The 20,153-nt window shown below is 62.2% G+C and overlaps 2 protein-coding genes across 6 annotated transcripts in view; both read left to right on the forward strand.

Annotated features, from left to right (window-relative positions):
• The first annotated feature begins 3,571 nt into the window (after positions 1-3,571).
• POU4F3 (POU class 4 homeobox 3) lies at positions 3,572-4,963 on the forward strand. The gene is made up of 2 exons (XM_038150206.1): positions 3,572-3,824; positions 4,096-4,963. Exons 1-2 carry the CDS (start codon positions 3,708-3,710, stop codon positions 4,954-4,956), a joined length of 978 nt encoding a protein of 325 aa, XP_038006134.1. The 5' UTR covers positions 3,572-3,707; the 3' UTR covers positions 4,957-4,963.
• Positions 4,964-14,919: 9,956 nt separating this feature from the next.
• Positions 14,920-20,153, forward strand: part of TCERG1 (transcription elongation regulator 1) — a 29,098-nt gene continuing 23,864 nt past the window's right edge. For all 5 annotated transcript variants that reach the window (XM_038149902.1, XM_038149904.1, XM_038149905.1 and 2 more), the window contains exons 1-4: positions 14,920-15,027; positions 15,801-16,026; positions 18,424-18,576; positions 18,670-18,907. In XM_038149902.1, the coding sequence (XP_038005830.1) occupies positions 14,954-15,027; positions 15,801-16,026; positions 18,424-18,576; positions 18,670-18,907 (691 nt within the window). In that variant the 5' untranslated portion in view covers positions 14,920-14,953. The remainder of the gene's footprint in view (positions 15,028-15,800; positions 16,027-18,423; positions 18,577-18,669; positions 18,908-20,153) is intronic.

The following is a 20,153-nucleotide window of genomic DNA, read 5'->3' on the forward strand; positions in this document are numbered from 1 at the left end:
TTCTGGTGTTCTGATGTGGCCACAACACTCTGCTTTTGGGGGTTGGTCTGGGATTCACACCCACGAGCACCTGCCCAGCCCCTGGAGCCACTGTGCCACCACCCGAGGCCACGGGCACGCCCAAGGCTCTGCTTGACGAGAGCCCCTCTGCAGCCAGCAAAGCTCTGCTTGGATTTCAATTATAGAAGAGGAGAGAAAGCACTTCTAACTTAATCTGAAGCAATGCACAGACCCCAGATGCTTCCCCTTCCTTCTGCTCGGAAGGAGGTTCAGCACTTGGCCCAGGGCTCAGTCCCTCTGGAGCTCTCTCTGGAGGGTTTGTGGGGGGTGCCCTCACCGTGCAGACCTGCAAGTCTGCAGAGGAAGCCCATCCTTGCAGTGATGCCCTGGCAGCCCTGCTCTCTGAAGCACTTTCCATCCCATCCCCAGCTGTATTAAAACTTCCCAGAGTGCTGGGGCTCCTGCCCTGGTCCCTTCCTTTGACCCTCCAGGCTCTGTAAACTCCCCTCCAGGCCCCCGTGGCTCCAGCGAGGCACAGGCTGACCTCGGGCTGCTCTCCCTCAGCCGTTCTTCCAGACCTGCAGTGGAACTGGCCCCACACAAGCAAGGGCTCTGCAGGACCCTGTGCAGGACCCTGTGCAGACCCAGGGGAGATCTCAGGGCCAGCCCTTTCCCCTGGAGCCCGACGCTGCCTTGGCGACAGGCAGCTCCTGTAACTTAGCAACTTTTTTTTTGCTCTGTTAAGGTGGGTTCTTCAATCTCCTTAATGAATAAGAGAATCAGGCCAGGTAATTGATGCTTTGCCATTTAGCTGATGAATAATTGACTGTCTGGGTAACTGGAGATAGTTCCTCGATCAGATTGTGCAGTGGAACGGGTGCATCACCCGGGGTGCAGCATGGCTCCCAGCTGTGGGGTGCTGGAATGTGCTGGGCAAGCTCAGGCTCCAGAGCAGCCTCCCAGAGTCAGCTCCAGTCCTCTTCCTCCACATGGAGCAGGCCCATGAGCTCGGGCAGTGGGCCCATGGAACCTCCTGAGGGTCAGCAGAGCCCAGGGATGACCCCTTCCGACCCCAGCCATCCCCTGGCTCTGTGATTTTGGTAACTGGCTGCATTTCAGCAACAGAAGTTGTTTTATCACAATAGCCTTGACTCGGCTCTGGAAGCAGGGTTTCTTTTCCAGATCTGCAGTGAAGATGAACACAAGGGCACGACAGTGAGAGCTGGCCAGGCCCCGGGGCGAGCTGGGGAGGGGAGCAAAGCCCCCAAAACAGCAGCAGAAGGGGGAAGGTGCTGTGTGTGAAGGTGCAGGGAGCTGCTCCGGTGGGAGCTGAGTGTGCTTTGGCTGCCTCACAGGCAAACCCTGCAGCAGCCCCCTCCAGAGGAGCCGGGTGTGCAGGGCACCGTGTGGCTGCTCTGAACAGCGGCTGAGGAACGCTGAAAGAGGTGAGCTCTGTCAGCTTTGTGGCTGTGGCACATCGTGCTGCCCCAGCCCGTGGCAGAGAGGGTACCAGCACGAATTGTGGATTAAATAACTCATGGCTTTATTTCAAACTTCCCTGGAAACTTTCACAAATTTTCACAGGACATCACTCCCGTGTCAGCGTGTACTGCAATTTTTAAACTACATGGAGTTCATACAATGAAACCTAGAACCTATTGGTGCCACTCTGCCATGAGCTTTGGATTAAAATCTAAATAAGAACAGAATGTTTTGATGTATTAGGAAAACTGATAACAATCCATGAACTGTGACAAAGGATGAAACAGCACATGCTTTTAATCTGACTTTTGCCTTCAGATTTCCAATGAGTCACCAGCAATGTTTCATCAGGGTATGGGTTTGGGTTTTTCCTTCCAGAAATGTCATTAATTATTTACCAGTAGGTGACTGATCTCTGAAATCTATTGCAGTGACACCTCTGAGTCTGCAGACAGTTTCTGATGGCAAACCATCTGGGCTCCTTTAGCTCGCTGTTGTTTATCCTGCGGACTGCTCTCCCCCGGCTGGAAGGTGTAACGGCAGCAGGCAGGGCCAGAGCATCAATATTTTACAGCATTCGTTCAAGGGAGCCCAGCGGCTGCCCTGCCCAGCCCGGCCGCCCGTGGGAGGGGAGGGGAGGACCGTGCTTGCGGCGGGTGGCCGGAGAGCTGTCCCGGGATGGGCTGGGACAGCGACCCCCGAAGCTGTGACAGCGGCCCCGAGCCCGGCGCTGCGGCGGCGCAGGTGATGCCACAGGGGCGGCAGCGACAGCGGGACCGGCAGAAGGAGCGTGCGGGCCCCGGCAGCTTCTCCTCACTTGGAGAGAATGAAGCAACAGCAGAGAGACGGGAAAAGCTGCCAGCCTTGTGCGAGCACCCCCGGAGCCGGGGCCAGGGATCGGCTCTGCCGAGCAGGGCTAGCCGGGCTCTGCATCCGCCCTCCGCATCTCCTTGTGTACTGCAGTTAACAGGCAGCCCTAAATAAAGGGGGGGTTAAAACCAAAACAAAACAAAGGCCTGAAATTTATCCCTCTATTAATTACTTCCAGCAAGCAGGGCCGCCTTTAAAGCGGTGCCACTTCAGATAAAACTTTCATGCAGCTATTTAGGGCCTCTGAAATATAAATGATTTCCTTTAAATGTTTTATCATAAATCAGGGCAGGCAGCTCCGCCACAACGCGCCGGTTCCCCCCGGTGGGAGGGAGCTGCTGGCCCGGCCCGGCCCGGCCCGGCCCGGCCCCTCGCCCCGGCCTGGCGGCGCGACCCGGGCGGGATGGAGCGGGGCGGGAGCGAGGAGAGGTCGGGGAGAGCGGGACCCCGGGAGCAGGAGCATCCCGGGAGCAGGAGCGGGGCCCCGGGAGCAGGAGCGGGGCCCCGGGAGCAGCAGCGCTCCGCCGCCGGCGCTGTCCGCGGTGCTGAGCCCCCGCCCCGCCGCTCCCGCACGGCCGGGCCGACCCGCGTGGGAGCCCCTTCCAGCCCGACCCCGTCCTTGATCCTGCGATCTGGGCTCGGTGCGTGCTCCCAAAGGAACCCGTCCCACCACAGCAGCACCGCTTCTTTTCTGTGCCCGCGATCAGAGTCAGCGCGTTTGTCAGAAACCAGACTGCAGCTCCTTCGTCTCCTGGTCCGTATTTACCGAGGCTTAAAAGACTTGGAAACTTTAAATCTCGGAGAAGGTTTTATTTTTGCTTAAGAACTTCGAATATTGCAAAGTATTTGCGTCTCTGGTGCCTCAAAGTACGGTCATGTCTGAAGACGTGTGAAGACTGGGAGAGGAAAAGGAAAGGGCCGCTCAGCCGTGGAACAATGCCGACTCCAGAGCCGCTTTCCCGGGGGTGGCTGTGAGGAGCGCGGCCCCTCTGCTCCGAACGGCAGCCCGCGGGTTTGCCCACGGACAAACGCCCGCTGCTCCCCCGGGGCTGCCGGCCGAGGAAGAGCGGGATCCAGCGGGAGCGGCCCGGGGGCTGCGGGCGGCTCCCGGCCCGGGCGGCAGCCGGCCCCGAGCGGGGCTGAGGGCGGCCCCGGGGCCCCGGGGGTCTCCGCCCGCGCCCCCCGGTGCCGCCGGGGCGCATCACGCGTGCGCGGCCCGTGTAAGATGAGCGAGGGAGCGCGGGCGGGGCGGGCGCCGGCGGAGCTCTGCCCCCGCACACCGGCTCGGGCAGTGCCCAGGGCAGACACAGCCCCGCGCCCGTGCCCGGGGCCCGCCGCCCGCGGGCCACGCCGGCATGATGGCCATGGACGCCAAGCAGCCCTTCGCCGTGCCCGCCGCCCTCCAGGAGCCCAAGTTCCCCAGCCTCGCCGGCAGCGAGGCGATGCGCAGAGTTTGCCTCCCGGCCCCGCAGGTACGTGGATGCAGCGCAATTCCCGCTCTGAGGCGCATTTTCTGACAGGCACCGCGTTAATGTTTTTTTCATGTCGGCAGCAGCATCGCGCGTCGCGGCTCCGCGCCCCCCCGCGCCCGCCCCGACCCGCGCCGTGCGGAGCGGGGCCGCTGTCTTCCTATTAATTTTTATGACCTGAGCTCCGGGGAGGACCCGCGGTGCCGGGGCCGGTTTTTCAGGCGGAGATGACAGAATTCCCCACTGACCTCGCCATGCGCGCTCTTGCTCGCAGCTGCAGGGCAATATATTCGGGAGCTTCGATGAGAGCCTGCTGGCCCGCGCCGAGGCGCTGGCGGCCGCGGACATCGCCCCCCACGCCAAGGGCCACCACCTCCACCCTCACTTCAAGCCGGACGCCGCCTTCCACGCCATGAGCGGCGTCCCCTGCGCCGCCGCCGCCCTCCCGCACCCCGCCGCCCTCGCCGCCCACCCGCACCCGCTCCCGCACCCGGCGCTGGACGGCGGCGACCTGCTGGAGCACCTGTCGCCGTCGCTGGCCGTGGCGGGGCTGGCCGAGCCCCCCGCGCTGCCCGCCCCGTTGCCGCCGCCGCCGCTGCCCGCCGCCGCCGCGGGACCCCTGCCCGTGCCCGTGGGCGCCCCGGGGGCTCCCGCGCCCGCCGCGGACCCGCGGGAGCTGGAGGCGTTCGCCGAGCGCTTCAAGCAGCGCCGGGTGCGGCTGGGGGTCACCCAGGCCGACGTGGGGGCGGCGCTGGCGGCGCTGAAGCTGCCGGGCGTGGGCTCGCTCAGCCAGAGCACGATCTGCCGCTTCGAGTCGCTGACGCTGTCGCACAACAACATGACGGCGCTGCGGCCGGTGCTCCAGGCCTGGCTGGAGGGCGCCGAGGCCGCCCGGCGCGCCCGCCCCGCCGGCCCCGAGCCGCCGCCCGGCGCCGAGCGCAAGCGCCGGCGGACCTCGATCGCCGCGCCCGAGCGGCGCTCGCTGGAGGCGTACTTCGCTCTGCAGCCTCGGCCCTCGGCCGAGAAGATCGCGGCCATCGCCGAGAAGCTGGACCTCAAGAAGAACGTGGTGCGCGTCTGGTTCTGCAACCAGCGCCAGAAGCAGAAGCGCATGAAGTACTCGGCGGTGCACTGACGGCGCGGCCCCGGGGACGGGACGGGACGGGACGGGAGGGGACGGGAGAGGATGGGATGGACCGCCCTGAGCGCGCCCGGCCCGGCCCGGCCCGGCCCGGCCCGGCCCGCCCCGCGGAGCCATCCCGGGACAGAAGCCCGGCGGGGCGCGGAGCCGGGGAGCGGGGCGGCGCGGCCGGCATTCCGCGGGTCCCCGAGCTGCTCTGGCGGCGGGCGAGGCCTCCGGGGCGCGCCCCGGGCAGAGCCGCTCCCCCCGCGGCCGCCGTCCCGCCCCGGCCCGCCGCGGCCAGCGAGCCCCGCGCCCCGCTCCCGAATAAAGCTTTATTTTTCAACCCGCCGGGACGTGTCGTTCCTCGCCGCCCCGCGCCGCAGCGCCGACGGGAACGCCCGAAATAAGCTGCAAGAGCAATCGCACCCTCAACAAGCGCCCCGCAGCGCGGCGACGCCCCGGGACGCGGGACCGGGCCGGGCCCCGCCGGGCCCCGCGCCGCCACCGGCCCCGGGAAACGGAAACATCCCCCGCCAAAAACGATGCCGGGTTCGTTTCTGAATGTGTTCAGGAGGGGGAAAGGGCTTTTACTTGCGATTCCCAGAAGCATCTTAACGATTAAAGATTAATGTTCGAAGCGTGAGCCTCCTCTGGATATTCCACTTTAGCATTTCAATGAGTGACAAACGTCGAACTTGAGAACTGGGTCTCATCCTCCTCCCCCGTCAGGAAACGATCTCACGAATTCACCTTTTCCTCGCGGGTAACTCTTCCTCGCACCGCGTTTTCCCAATCATCCTCAGTGATTTTTCCCCAGTCAAATGTCCTTTAACAAAAAATGCCCTTATGCCATTACATTATATTGCGGGCTCTGAAAATTCAGAATAACGGCCACGCCATATCAATTGCCTTCTGCACTATAGGGAAGGCAGCTCCGCGTTTTCCCAATCATCCTCAGTGATTTTTCCCCAGTCAAATGTCCTTTAACAAAAAATGCCCTTATGCCATTACATTATATTGCGGGCTCTGAAAATTCAGAATAACGGCCACGCCATATCAATTGCCTTCTGCACTATAGGGAAGGCAGCTCCGACGGCACCTTCCGCCGCAGCCGCGGATTCCAGGGCCGTGTTTTTGCAGGCACGATGTGTTTTTGTCTCTTCCCTCGTTCCCGTGTCTCTGGGAGCTGCCCCCGCCTTGCTCGGGCTGGGGACTGGCCCCGCGGCCGTCGGGGCGCCGGAGGAGCGGGCACGGGGCCGGGAGCCTTTCCTGGCGCGGGGATGGAGATGCGGGCACGGGGCCGGGAGCCTTTCCTGGCGCGGGGATGGAGACGCAGCCCGGATCCCAGCGCTGCCGCGGGGCACCGCAGCCTCGCGTCTTTCGTGCTGCAGCAGAAATAACCGCTAGCGCTGCTCTGGGACGGGGTCAGCGTCCTCCCCGGCTCGGGTTAAACCCAGCCTGAGCCCCGCCGAGCCCCCGCTCCGAGCCGGCCGTGCAGAACACCCTCACGGCTCCGCGGCCGCCACCTGTGTCCCTGCAGAGCTGCAGAAGGGAGATCGGACCGGGCTTGTTCCTACAACGGCAAAGGGATCGCCGCTGCTTCTGTGGCTGCTCTTGCGCTGCCTGGCTCCGCGCGTTCGGACGTTTCCGCGTTTGTCCCTTTTGCACAGCTCTGGAGAGCGCCCGACAGATGTAAAACAAATCTCAAACGAACTTTCCCAAACCCGCAGCCTCTGTCCCGCAAAGCAGCTCCTCTGAGCTCCTCCTCACCCCCACGAGGCTCACCAGGGACACCTCAAGCCCCTTGACCTTTTAACTCACGCCCCCTCCCTCCCGGCTCCTTTCTCCCGGCAGGGCTCTGGGGTGAACCCACAGGATACAGTAAGCTCGCCGAATCTTCCTGGAGCCGGGGCTGAGCTTCTCTCAGCCTCGGCGGAGTTCGGAAGCGGTGTTTAATGCTGAAGATGCACAAAGAAGCTGCCCGCGTTTTCCCTCAGCAGCGCCCCGGAGGCAGTAAGCGTCTGCAGCGGGCGATGGGAGGCAGGATGGAGCCAGTGCTCGGCATTCCCAGTTTGTGAGAAGCTGCCCCCACATCACAGCCCCCCCGCTCCCTGCTGCCCCATCTCTCTCTCAGGTGCCTGGGGATCTGGGCTCACAGTTTTCTTGGGGCTGGGGCTCCTCGTGCTGGGCAGTAGGTCTGTGGGATCCACCTGGGGCACTTGATTCTTCAGAACACACCCCACGCACAAACCCATCTACCCCAGGTAACATCAAAAATGCAGGTGAAATTTGCTGAGGAAGGGAATTCCCTTTCAGTGGCAGCCCAGATAAAGGGGAAAGGGAAACCTGCTGAAGTAGGAAATACCCAGTACACGTGTGAGACACTCAGCAGGCAAACTCCCTGTCTATGGTTTCTGAACCACTAACAATTGATTTATTATTTTTTCCCCATTCCATGCTTGTTCCTTAATATCCTGCTCTCTGTCTCCCGGGACCTGTGCACAGGAGATGAAAGCACAGAAAACCAAACAAGCCATTGGCGCTGCTCACTCAATTGATTTTTACACAAAATTTGCCTTCATGCACAAAGGATGGAAAAATGATCCCATTAATAATGAATAACAAAAACAAATGCAGGGAGGAAATCAATAGCAGCACATCTGATAACACGAGGGGGCCGGGGGGAGCTCCTAGATGTACAAAAGCATGTGTGAGGAGGAGGAGGAGGGAGAGAGGAGAGAGGGCTCAGGGGCTTGGGGGGCTCGGGAGCGAGGCAGCAGGTGCTGTGGGGCAGGTGGGGATAGCAGATGGCCGGGCAGGAGCGTGTGTGGGGGTGTGTGAGTGGGTGTGTGCACACCTGTGAGTGGGTGTGTGCACGTCCCCATCAGCCACCAATGTCCTGTGGCAGTGGCAGGAGCTGCTGAGGGTCCTGGCTTGGTGTAGAGCCGAGCCCATGCTCATGATGGCTCCAGAAGGTCTGAGAAGTGGCCACTGGCAAGGGCAGCTGGAGCTGGGGCCACGCTGCTTTCCCAGAGGAAACTGGCTTTCAGCTGCAAAATTCCAAACCTCCAGTCCCCCTTTCCTTCCCACGTTCTGCCCTCAGTGTTTCCCTTCTCCTGAGTTTTCAAGGACCTTTGTCCTCCCAAGGAGACGCATTCAGTTGGAGATGGAAAGCGCTCCTCAGGACAGTGGTTCCTGCTGCTGCCCGGCTTTGCTCCGGGCCCTGGGCTGGGAGCTGTGGTGCCCACGGCCTGGGCTGGGAGAGCTGGGAGAGCTGGGAGAGCTGGGAGAGCTGGGAGAGCTGGGAGAGCTGGGAGAGCTGGCACTCTGGGGTGAGAGAGCAGCAGCACAGCCCCGGCACTGCCTCCCCGGCCACGCTGCCCCAGCTGTGTGGGTCACCGTCTGAGATTCTGGAGGAGTGAAACCTCTGTCCATTTTGGAGGAGTGAAACCTCTGTCCATTTTGGAGGAGTGAAACCTCTGTCCATTCTGGAGGAGTGAAACCTCTGTCCATTCTGGAGGAGTGAAACCTCTGTCCATTTTGGAGGAGGGAAACCTCTGTCCATTTACTCTGGACTGCCAGCAGGCGAGCTGGGAGGGGAGCCAGGCACCACCTCCCACCAGAGCTCAGCACTCAGAGCCCGGCCAGGCAAGTGAGTAACTCAGTCCCTGTCTAGAGTGGGGAGGTTTCTGGGTTCAGTGGAATCACCCCGGTGCAGCTCCCCGTATCCTTGTGCTGGGAGCGGATGCTCCTGCCCCGCGGGCGAGCTGAGCTTCTCATTGCAGGAGCAAACGGAGCAGGGAGTGGGTGGCAGGGGAATCACACCTGCAGCATTTACTTGCTTTTAAACTCGCATGAGCTGGAGTGGAGAGAGATGCAGGGCAGAGGGGCAGGCAGGGAAATCTGGGTTTTCCTCCTCCAGGGGCTGGTGTGTCTAAAACATCTGTTGGCTTACCAGGGCCCTTGGCCACCCCAGGAGAGCCTGACACCAGATCCTGAGGCCCTGGGGATGTCACTGGGGGCAGGGGCTGTGGCATGGGGGACAAATCCTCCCCCAGGTGCCCACCTGGCAGGGCCAAGGGGCAGCACGGGGGCTGCTGCAGGGAGATGTACCCTCCAGGCTCCACCAAGAGCCACAACTCCGCATGGAGCCCACCCAAATACTGCAATCCACACCACAGAAACACAAACATGGAGCCAGAGGATAAACACAGCAAAAATCAGAATACTATCTGGGGAGAGGGATTGCATTTTCAAGACCTCCGTGTGATGCAGAGCTAAGGAAGGTTCAGCTGGGCATCCTGTGCTCACCCCTCTTTTACAGAGCCTCGAGTATTGTGTGCAGCATGTCCAGAGCTCCCCTCAGCCCCCCACAACTCCCTCAGCCCCCCAGAGCCCCCCATGACCCCCCGCAGCTCCCCACAGCTGACAGTCCCTGCCAGCAGGAACAAAACACACTGAGGATCTGGGGCTGACACGGAGCCCTGGCTCCCCTGGGATGGGACAGGCAGGAGGTTTGGGGATGGAGCTTCTGAGCAGGGAACAAGGGTGGGTCCCTTGGCTGGAAAAGGATTGCAACTCTGCAGCAATTTCAGATTGGATGGAGCTGGAGCTGGCTCCAAGGGGGCACCAGAGGGATGGTTTGGCCAAATTCTGATGCTGCCAACAGGCTGAAATTCCTCAAAACCCAAAATAACCCTCGTCTGGAGACATAAAGAAATATTTACAAAAAATTAATAACCTTCTCAATGTTGGTCTTTTCAAAGAGAGATTTTGTGCTTTTTCTGAGCAGTTTCTTTAGCAGGGGTCAGGGGAGGGGCAACGAAGGCGCCTGGAATATTTTGGACAGAGCAAATGTTTTCCTTGGGAAACATTTCTGTGGGAAAAGTAGTTTGCTTCCTCCTTTAATGAGGAAACCTGAAGCACTGTAAATTTGGGGTCAGCCCAGGCAAAAGCCGCCGCAGGAGCGGCTTGGTGGCGCACGCAGCCTGTCCCCTGCCAGCGGGCCGTGTGTGCCACTCGTGCGCTGCCGGCGGCTCCGCGCTGCAGTCAGGTTGGACGCCACGTGCAGGCCCGTTAACATGGAAAACACATTAGCCCCCGCCGAGGAAACCTGAGCGAACCGGCCCCGAGATGAGGCAGCCCGGGATTTCACACCGATGCGGTTCCTGAGACAGGACAGCAGAGCTGGGGCCTGGGGAGGGTTTGTCTCCGGGTCACCCCAGCCGCGGGCAGCGCGGGTCGGAGCAGCCCTCTGGAGCCGCTCGGAGCCCCGGCCAGGGCCCCCGGGCCCCGCGAGAGCGCCCCTGGCCCCGCCGGGAGCCCGCGGCTGCCCCGAGCCCCATGAAGCCGGAGCCCCGAGCGGAGCGCGCCGGGGCCTCGGGGCAGGAGGGGCGCTCGCAGCCCCGGGGATGATGTCCTGTCCCTGTCGCGCTGCCACGCGCGGCCAGCACAAACCCCGCGCGTCCCCGGGGAGGGCACACGGAGCCCGGCTGTCCCCTCAGCCTGCCCTGCCGTGCGGGAACGCCGGAGCGGCTCCGGGGAGCCCGGCCAGCCCGTGCCGCACCGGGAGAGCCGCGGGCTCCGGAGCTCCGGCAGCCGGGGCAGAAACCCGCGGCAGGACGGGCTGGAGGAGGGCTCTTGGGGGGGACCAGAACTCGTGGTCAGGGGCCGGAGAAGAGCCTGGCATGAGAAGGGAAGCGAGCCCGGCATCTCCAAGCCCGTGGGAAGCCCCTGCCTGCTCCGGCCAAGAGCCACAGCCTGCGCCCCAGCCGCGGGACCGAGCGGCTCGGTTCCGCCGTGGGACCCGGCTCTCAGCCCGTCCCGTGTCCCGTCCCGTGTCCTGTCCCGTGTCCCGTCCCGGGTCCCGTCCCACAGCCCGTGCCCGGGCCGGCGCGGCGGCGGCAGCGGCGCGGAGAACGCGGGAGAGCGGCAGCGCCCAGGCGCATCAATATTTCATAAAATGCCAGCAGCAACAGAGGGAGAGAGGGACCGGGAGCAGAGCAGAATATCACACAGCTTTTCAGTGGTCCTTTTCTATTAGTGTCAGCTCTGCGGCTGGTTTCAGACAGCAGAACTTTCCCTGGATGCTCCCAGAATCTCGGGGAGTGGCCGAGCCCTCCTGGCCAGGGCCCGCTCCCAGCGCTGCCGGGGCTGATGCACTCACGGGACCCCGATGCTTTCAGAGGACTCGCAGGGCCAGTGGCACTGCTCCCGCTGGCCAAGGAGCTGCAAGAGGCGATGTGCTGCCGGCAGCCGGGCTGGGCTCTGCCCCGCTGGGCTCTTCCCAGCCATCACCTCCCGCCAGCTCGTTTGGGCTAACCCTGCTCTGGCTGACTCGGGCACCTCCCAGAGCTCCCGCCCGTCTGCTGCTCTGACCATGGCTGAGCCTGCACCCCCTTTCCCCGCGTGGGAGGGAATCTGCAGGCTCCATATGCAGAGAAAAATGGGATGTTTTCATCTAAAGACAGGGCAAGCCTGGGACCAGAGCGGGGAGCTCCGTGCCCAGAGCCTGGGTGCAGCAAACCGAGCCGTGCTGTGCCGTGCCCACAGACAGGGAGGTGCCCTGCTCAATTTCAGTAATGCCCAGCCCCACCTGCTCCCCACAGTGCCCAGGTGATGCCTCACGTGGCCTCAGAACGGGCCCAGCCCCAGGGCCAAGCAGGGGCACAGCAGCCATGCCCCCAAGGTCCCCACGGCTGCAGGAAAGGGGGCACTCCCCACGGCTTCAGCCCCAGCTTCAGCAGGGAACCCCGGGGCTGAGGAGGGCTGGGAAAGCAGGAGCACCCCGTGCCAGCAGGAGCCTCCCCCGACTGCTGCCCCCAGCACGGGATCTGGGGCTCTCCCCGGCAGATGCTGGCACCGCAGCAGCCCAGAGGCCCTGCAGACAGCCCAGGGCAAAATTTCTAAATTGTCATCACACTTCAACCTGAAATCTGAGAAAAATAAAAAAGAATGGCAGGATGTTGGCATCTCCGGGACGACACAAGCCCACGGCTGCTGCAGCTCCATGGCAGGGGCCGGTCCCAGCACCGGGAGCCCCCGGCAGCTCGGGGCTGCCACGCTGAGCCAGAGGGAACCCTGGTGCTGAAACCAGAACGTGGCACAGAGCCGCAGGGAGGATGAGGAAGGCCACTCACCTTGGCCCAAGAAAACACAACGACATGGGCAGGTTGGAGAGGGAACACCCACAACCGTGGGGTTTCAGGACCCCTTCCCATGTGCCTGGCAGAGAAGTCAGACCGTGCCACAAACAGCCTTTTGAAAACTACTGAGATCCAAATACCTGAGAAGGTTCCCAGTTTAAAACCTCCCTGGGAACAATTTCTGGGGCAGCAGCAGCAGCAGCAGTGACAGCAGCCCAGCAGCTCCGGGCTGGTATCTGGCACAGCTCAGCCAGCAGCTTCCCAGCCAGGAGCAGCGGCTCTGGGGGCACTGCAGGACAGACAGGGGAACCAGGGCTGCCAGGGCTCCCAGCTGCAGACCTCTCTGGAAACCTGGGTCCCCGCTGCACCCACAGCCATTCCCTCTGCAGAATGCCATCAGCAGATCCACTAGCTCCAGGGCTGTGGGCTCCCTGGAGAGGTGTCCCCTGGCTCCAGTGCTTGCCACAGCCCCACAGCTCCCCGAGGAGCATGGCCAGCAGCATCCTCCCAGCTCCGGGAGCAGGGCCACGGCTTCCCGAGGGGATGAACAGAGCCCGCTGCCCAGTCCCCTCACACCGCGCCCCAGAGCCCGCTGGGGGTCAGGGAGGGGTGTCACCCTGATTTTTTTAAGACTTTGCTAAGCCTTCTGATGTTTGCGTTCTTGTAACAAACCTTCTCACACACAGTTCTGTAAACAACTTATGTTTTGCATTCTTTCGTGGAGGAGGAGAGAATTGATGGACTCTTGGTCTGTCCAGTGTCATTGGAGAGGTGGCACTGTCACCCTCCAATCCACTGTCACTTTTGGAAAACTATAAATGTTGGAGTCAGAAGATAAAGGTCCCTCTTTTTTGTTCACCTGGAGAGCAGCAGTGTCCGTGTCGTCTTTTTGTGTCGTATTACAACAGAGGGGTCCAGGCCAGCAGCGAGCTGAGCCACAGGAATTCTTGGTTTCAATGAAACCCAGGGAAGTGCGTTTCAATCACAGTAAATTGTACTGCTGCCGAGAGCCACGTCCTGCAGCACAGGAGCTGCCAGCAGCTTCGTCAAAATGACTCGTGTCTTGCAGCTCACCGGTACTAACTGCTCCTGAAGGAGCTGCCGCCTGAGCATCCCTGACTGGAGTGTTTTGGGAGCACAAAGGTGAGGGGGCTGGCGTGCAGCAGCAGCTCCAGCCCCCCCGAACCTGGGCCCTGCAGCTGCTCCCGCCTGCTCGCTCGCATCAATAAAACATGGAGACAACCGGGAGCGGGGAGATAAAAGAGGATGAAAGACGCGTGAAGACAGGCAGCCCCACTGTGCGCGGGGGATTGGAGCACTCGTGGGCAAAACCGGTTTTAAAGCCTGGATCAGAGAGTGCTGGTGAGGGGGATGCGGCGGGGACGGGCGGGAGGGACACCCGGCGGCATCCCCCGCCCTGGCAGAGCGGGGTCCCCGGGCCTCGGGCAGCGGCACCTGGGCACGGGGCAGGGCACACAGGCTCCGGGGAGCCCCGGCGCCCGCTGACCTGTCCCCGATCCTCACCGCGGCAGCGACCTCAAGCAGAACACGTGAATCAAACCCCGCAGAAACTCAGCGGGTGCAGCAATCTCTGTGGCTCAGCACCGCCAAGGGCCCCCTAGCAATTCCTCGTTGTCACGATGCTAGGAAAGACAGACAGATCGTTTTATTGCGAGCAGGAGAGGCACGGGAAATGCGGGATCCCGGCCCCAGCTGGGGACGGAAAGCCTGGCGGGCGGCCGCACCGGGCCGTGTCCCGGGAACAGGGCCCTGCCCTCGGCCGCCGGGGCTCCTTGGCACCGCGGCCGCCCAGCAGAGCCGGGTGTGCATCCGCGCCACACGCTCCCGGTGCCGGCACCGCGCGGCTCCCCGGGACCCGGGCATGCCGGTGCCGCTGCCAGCGCCCCCGGGAGGCGCCGCTCTGCTCTCCGTGCGGGTCACGGCCCCGGCACAGGGCCGGCGGTGCCCGCCGCGCTGCCCCGTTCTCCGTCCCGTTCCGCCAGCCGGGCTCCCCGGGCAGCGCAGCCGCCGCTGCTGGGGCTGCGGGCCCTGGCCCACCGCGGCAGGGGGGTCCCGCCCCGCCACAGCGGGGCCCCGCACGGGGCCGAGACCCGCGTCCCTCGAGCCCCCCGGACCCCCGAGACCCCGCGGAGCCCCGGATCCACAGACCCCCCGCATCCCTCGGAGCCCCCCAGCTTCTCCACATCCCTCGGAGCCCCCCAGCCTCCCCAGACCCACAGAGCCCGCCGGGTTCCCCGGAACCCCGGGACCCCCCGAACACCCCGCATCCCCCGGAACCCCCGAGCCCCCTGGGTCCCTCGGCGCCCCCCGAACCCCAAAGCCCCCCAGGTGCCCCGGATCCCCCGGACTCCCAGAGACCCCCGGAGCCCCCCAGACCCACAGAGCCCCCCAGAGCCCCCCGGCTCCCCCGGAGCCCCCCGTGCGCACAGCGCCCCCTAGCGGCCGCCGGGCTCCCCTCTCCAGGATCGCTCATTGGCTGCGTGCCCCGTGACGTCACGGGGCGGGACAGTCCCTATTTGGTTTCGGGGGGGGCGCGCGCCGCCGGCTGCGGGTTGTGATTGGCGCGCGTGGTTCCGACCGCTGATTGGTCGCTGCTCCTCCTCTTCCCTCTACGGCGCGAGTCACTTCCGGTTCCCTCCCCGGGTCGCGCCTCACGTGACCCCGGGCGCGAGCGGCGCGGGCCAATCGCGGCGCGCCCGGCTCCCCCCATTCAAAGCCGGCGGGCGCGGCGGCCAATGGCGGAGCGGGCTCGGCCCTGCGCGCGCTGACGGGCGGGCGCGGTGGCCAATGGAACGCGGCGGGTCCCGCGCGGGGCGGGGCGGGTGCGCGCGACGGTGGCGGCCATGGCGGAGCGGGGCGGCGGCGGCGACGGGGAGGCGGCGGCGGCAGCGGGCGAGCGCTTCGGCACCGACCTCCGGTACGCGCGCCGCGCCCGCCGGGGCTGCTCCGCCGGGCGGCGCCGGGCGTGGCGGGCCGGGCCGGCGGGAGTTCTCCCGCCCCCATTCCCGCGCCGCGTGCGGCGGGACGGGCCCTGTTCCCGCTCGGCGGGCCGGGCCGCTCCCGGGCGGGTGCCGGCGGGGCGCGCACAGAGCGTGTCTGCTGTGGCGCACCGCCTCATAACCTTCGGTTTCTCCCGTCTGGGCGCTCATGCGCCCGTGGTATCGCGGTGCTCTCGGGGCGGGTGGAGCTGTCCCGGAGCCGCTCCGGGGCCGCTCCGAGGCGCCTCTGAGGCGGCTCTGCCCGCTCCTGGAGGCCCAGGGCTTTCCGAGAGCCCGTGCGGAGGGCCGGGCGCCTCATCTCGGGCCAGGCCGTGCCGCGGGTCCCCCCTGCCAGGGCCACCGGCAGCCGCAGGTGCCGCAGAGCCGGCACCGCCGGGCACGGCCGGCTGCAGGCTCGGGACGCGGATCCGGAGCACCGGGTCGTGCTCGGGGAGCTCTGGCAGATAAAGGAGGATGCGCTTCCCAATTTGTGCGTGCCCCATCCCAGCTCTGGGTATCCATTTCCATGAGGAGAAACGCACAGGGAGGGCAAATAGCTTGAATTGTGCAGCAGGAGAGCATCTTGAAATAGTTGCACAGTTGACTTTACCCGCAGCCAGGCGGCATGCTCTGCGCACGCTGCCGGTGCTGGCGGGGCTTTTCCCGGCTCTGCTCGGCAGTGACCCGTGCTCCTGTGTGCCTCTCTCCCCAGGATGGCTCAGCAGCAGGCGCTGCGGTTCCGCGGCCCCGCGCCGCCGCCCAGCGCGGTGCTGCGGGGCCCCCCGCCCCTCCTGCGGCCGCCCCCGCCCTTCGGGATGATGCGGGGCCCTCCTCCGCCCCCCCGGCCCCCCTTCGGCCGGCCCCCCTTCGACCCCAGCATGCCCCCGATGCCGCCGCCGGGGGGGATCCCCCCGCCCATGGGGCCTCCACACCTACAGGTAAGCAATTCTCCTGGGTTAAGTGGGATTTAGGGATCTTCGGTTTGTTTTCACTCCTGGAAGTGTCCAGCTCTGGGCCCCTCAGTTTCAGGAAGGACAGGGAGGTCTGGAGCGTGTCCAGAGAAGGGCAGTGAGGCTGGTGGAGAGTCCAGAGCACAGGTCTGATGAGAGCAGCTGAGGGATCTAGGGGGCTCAGCCTGGACAAAGGGAGGCTCAGGGTGATGCTGGAGTCCCCAGGGAACAGGGGGATGTGGCTCTCTGTGCTCTGGGCCGGGTGACAAGGTGGGGATTGGGCACAGGTTGGACTCGATGGGCTGGGAGGTCTTTTCCAACGTGTTCTGTGGTTGTGTGGAAATAGTATGAGAATGGACATTGAAATGGGTGAAGGAAACAGCAAGGCAAGATGGGAACACAGGGCTCAGGTGTAGTGTGCAAATGCAGCTTCTGCTCAGCTCCTCTGCTGCTAAACTGATGGATGCTTTAGGGTCTCGTGTCTGATTTTCTGAGGCCTGAGCAAGGGACAGTGCCTTGTGAATGAGAAATGGGTTGTTTTAGTTGCCTGGTGCTGTTTGCTTGCTTTGTGGGGTGCCTTCCCATTGGGGCAGCGTGACTGGGCAGGCTGAGCTGGATGGCACCACGTGCTGCTGGGGATTCAATCTCTGTTTGCAGCTGCAGTTTGAAGAACCAGCCAGAGCTGCTGGGGAGCCCAGGCCTGGCTGTGGCTGTCTGCTGTGTTTGATTTCCACGCGGGGCGGGCTGCTGCTCCCAGCTGTCAGGCAGGCTGCGAGCTCTGCAGCTCCGCAGCAGCAGCAGCTGTGGCTGGCTGGGCTGGGCTGCACTGTGCTCTGCTCCACGCTGAGGGCTGGGCTGCACTGTGCTGTGCTCCACGCTGAGGGCTGGGCTGCACTGTGCTCTGCTCCACGCTGAGGGCTGGGCTGCACTGTGCTCTGCTCCACGCTGAGGGCTGGGCTGCACTGTGCTCTGCTCCACGCTGAGGGCTGGGCTGCTCTCCCTGCAGGGATGTGATGCTGAAGGGTGGTCACACTGGGGGGAGCTGGGCTCAGGGTGTGCTGGGACCCTGGCTGCACACCTGGCACTGAATGCCCACGTGGTTTTACTCCCAGACTGGGGAAAGGAGCTGCAGCAGGTGGAAAGTGGGCTTCTTCTCACTGGAATCTTCACACAGGTTGTAAGAGCAAGAAAGAGGAAGCTCATGGTGAAGCAGGTGCAGGAGCTGTTGGGGAGGAACAAGGGAGAGCATGCAGGCTGCAGTTGAGTTGAGGGCTTTTTTTGTTTGTGTAGAATGCCATCCATGCACTCTTGGCTTCCTTTTTCAGTAGTATTTAATGCAAATAATTGTTACTAGTTTGGTATGTGGATTTAGGGAGCAGTTTAAAATAGGGCAGAAAGTTGGCTCTCAGGGCAGCTCCCAACAGAGGCCAAGGACGTGGCAGCTGCCAGGGGTGCAGCTGCAGCTGTGGGTGCAGGGGGACAGCTCAGGGCCCCTCTGTGCAGCTTGTCACCGAGCCACCCCCTCCGTGTGGCACGGGGAGCCCTGGGTGTCCCAGCGCCAGGGCTCGGGGTGGCACCCACAGCTGCAGTGGTGGGGACAGTTGGAGCAGCTGTAGGTGTTTGCAGAGTGAGCTGGAGAACTCGGTGAGCTCTGTCATCTGTTTTTACAGGGGAGGGTTCGCTGTACTTGCTGCACATAGGGAATTTCAAACAGTCAAGTAAATAAGTAAAATGAAAGAACTGAATGTACTTTGAATTACAAACAGGTGTTCAGGCTTCCAGTAGCCGTGTGCAGGACAGGTCAGGATTTCCATCATGCAATCATGTAATTTCATCTTTTTTTTATTGGCACTAGTTAGAATTTTAGTTAGTGGGAAATATAGGCGTGTAATGGATTTTAATTAAGCCCACTGCTCAGCTGTACTGACAAACTGGATGCTTACTTGTAATTTAGGTTTTTTTGACATGTCTTTCCTGGGAGGGTCATTGGGTTTCTGGGGTATTTTGGTTCACAGAGGGCCATGTCGGAGCAGCAGCTATTTGGGAACAGCTTTTCCATTCTTTCTCTTCCTTCCATTGAAATATTTTCTCCTTTTCAGGAGAGAGCTTTTGGGCTCAACCACATTTGTGTTCATGCCACCTTTTTTAGGTGCCTGGATGTTTGTGTCTCAGAAGAGACGGCTCCAGCTGTTCTGCCATGGGTGGGGGGGTGGCAGGAAGCACGTTCCCTGGGCTGGAAGCACTGGGTTGTTAGAGAAGCCTCCAAGCCTGGCACAGCTCTCCGTGCTGTTGGTGTAGTGCGTGCTGGTTCTCTAAGAAAGGAAAACTGCTTGATGCTACCTTGTTGTTATCATTATCATCATTATTGTTATTATATGCCTTTAGAGACCACCATTTATGCCTCCTCCCATGGGTAGCATGCCACCACCTCCTGGTATGATGTTCCCTCCAGGAATGCCGCCGGTCTCTGCGCCGGGAACACCAGCAATGCCCCCAGCTGAGGAGATCTGGGTAGAGAACAAAACTCCGGACGGGAAGGTGAGCTGGGTGCCGTGCTGCGGGCCTGGCACGCTGGCTGGGGCGCCCTGGGTGCTGCCCAGCGGGCCGTGGGTGACAGGCTGCTCTCCCCAGGTGTACTTCTACAACGCCCGCACGCGCGAGTCGGCGTGGAGCAAGCCGGACGGGGTCAAGGTCATCCAGCAGGCAGAGCTGACGCCCATGCTGGCGGCCCAGGCCCAGGCCGTGGGGGCCTCCACCCCCACCACCAGCAGCCCTGCATCTGCAGCCTCTCCATCCACCTCCTCCAGCACGCAGTCCTCCACCACCTCCACCACCACCACGGCCACCTCGGTGTCCCAGACCAACTCCAGTGAGTGCCTGGGGGTGTCTCGGCCTCGCGGTGGTGGGAGCAGGTGGGGGGTTGCTGCATGGGGGATTGCTGCAGCAAAGCATGGGTATTCAGGACAAAGTTGTTTCAGCATGGAGTGTGAATTTAAAGTACAGTGCTTAGTCCAGAAGAACTTTGCATGCAAACTTTTTTCTCCCCAGTCTCAAAGAATTCTTCAGGTCTTTGTATATTTTTCTTCTGCTGTTATCACATCATCTCAGAGCTATTACACATTATTTCCTTTTGACTGTAGATAGAGCTGAATTGTTTTTAGAAGTGTTTCGCAAGAAGTGTTGATCTGAGGCAGGAGTTTAGCTGTAGCAATTTCCTTGTTTTCTCCATGGCATCTGTTCCTGCAGGTCGGGTCTCAGAGCTGCAGCTCTGTGAACATTGGTTGATTGCAGAAGAGAGTTTATTTGTTGTATTGCTTTTATGAGCATTACTCTTCTGCCTAAGCCTTCTCAGTTCCTATTTTCTAGAGTTCCACAAAGAGGAAAAAGAAAAGTCCTTGGAGCCATTTTTGTTCATTTGTGACCTTTGAATGATGGTCTGGAGATTACTGCTGCTTCCATGGACTGAGCCTTTGCTTGTTGGGGTTTTCCAAGTAAGGGAAGGGGACTGAATTGATGCAGCATGCCCATAAATGCATGGCTGTGCACACACCACGTGGTTTGCGCTGCCCTTTGGCACGTGTGTGCTGCCCAGGTGCCTCAGTGGACAGAGGTGTGTGTTAAGTACCGTGGCTGTGTTTGCTGTGAGTGTGTCAGCAGCAGACAGTGAGCGAGGTCAGTCCCTGTGCCCAGAGCGAGGTGTGCAGGGCAGGAGCTGCTCAGAGAGTGTCCTGTCCTGCCTGCAGGGCTGCAGACAGACAGCACTGGTGCTGAGCAGGAGTCTGGCACTGGTCGTTGGGCATTGCAGCTGCACTGAGCCAGGCCAGAGAGTGTGCAGGAGGTGAACTGTTCAGCTCCTGCTGTGGGGTAGAGCTGCATTCTCTGGAATTCATCTTTTTCCTGTAGCAGGCGAGACGAGTCAGCTGAACTCACCATTTAACCTGAACTTCAGAATCTGTGTGTAAAAGGGAGTCAAATTTAGGTAACCCTTCAATTCTGCTTTCATTAGGGCTGCAGGGAGGACGCGTCACTAGAGCAGCAGAGGACTTGTATTGCTCAAAGCATTTTAGGGCTTTTGTTTAATTTGAAGGGTAACTCAGGATGGTGTTAATTGGCTG

Source organism: Motacilla alba, chromosome 13 (assembly GCF_015832195.1).
Source record: "Motacilla alba alba isolate MOTALB_02 chromosome 13, Motacilla_alba_V1.0_pri, whole genome shotgun sequence".
NCBI classification, from domain to species: Eukaryota; Metazoa; Chordata; class Aves; order Passeriformes; family Motacillidae; genus Motacilla; species Motacilla alba.

What these genes read in the sequence shown, in the direction of transcription:
- POU4F3 (XM_038150206.1), top strand. Translation starts at nt 3,708, where the DNA reads ATGATGGCCATGGACGCCAAGCAGCCCTTCGCCGTGCCCGCCGCCCTC. An exon ending in TTTGCCTCCCGGCCCCGCAG is followed by an intron (nt 3,825 to 4,095) that starts GTACGTGGATGC and finishes TCTTGCTCGCAG; the next exon opens with CTGCAGGGCAATATATTCGG.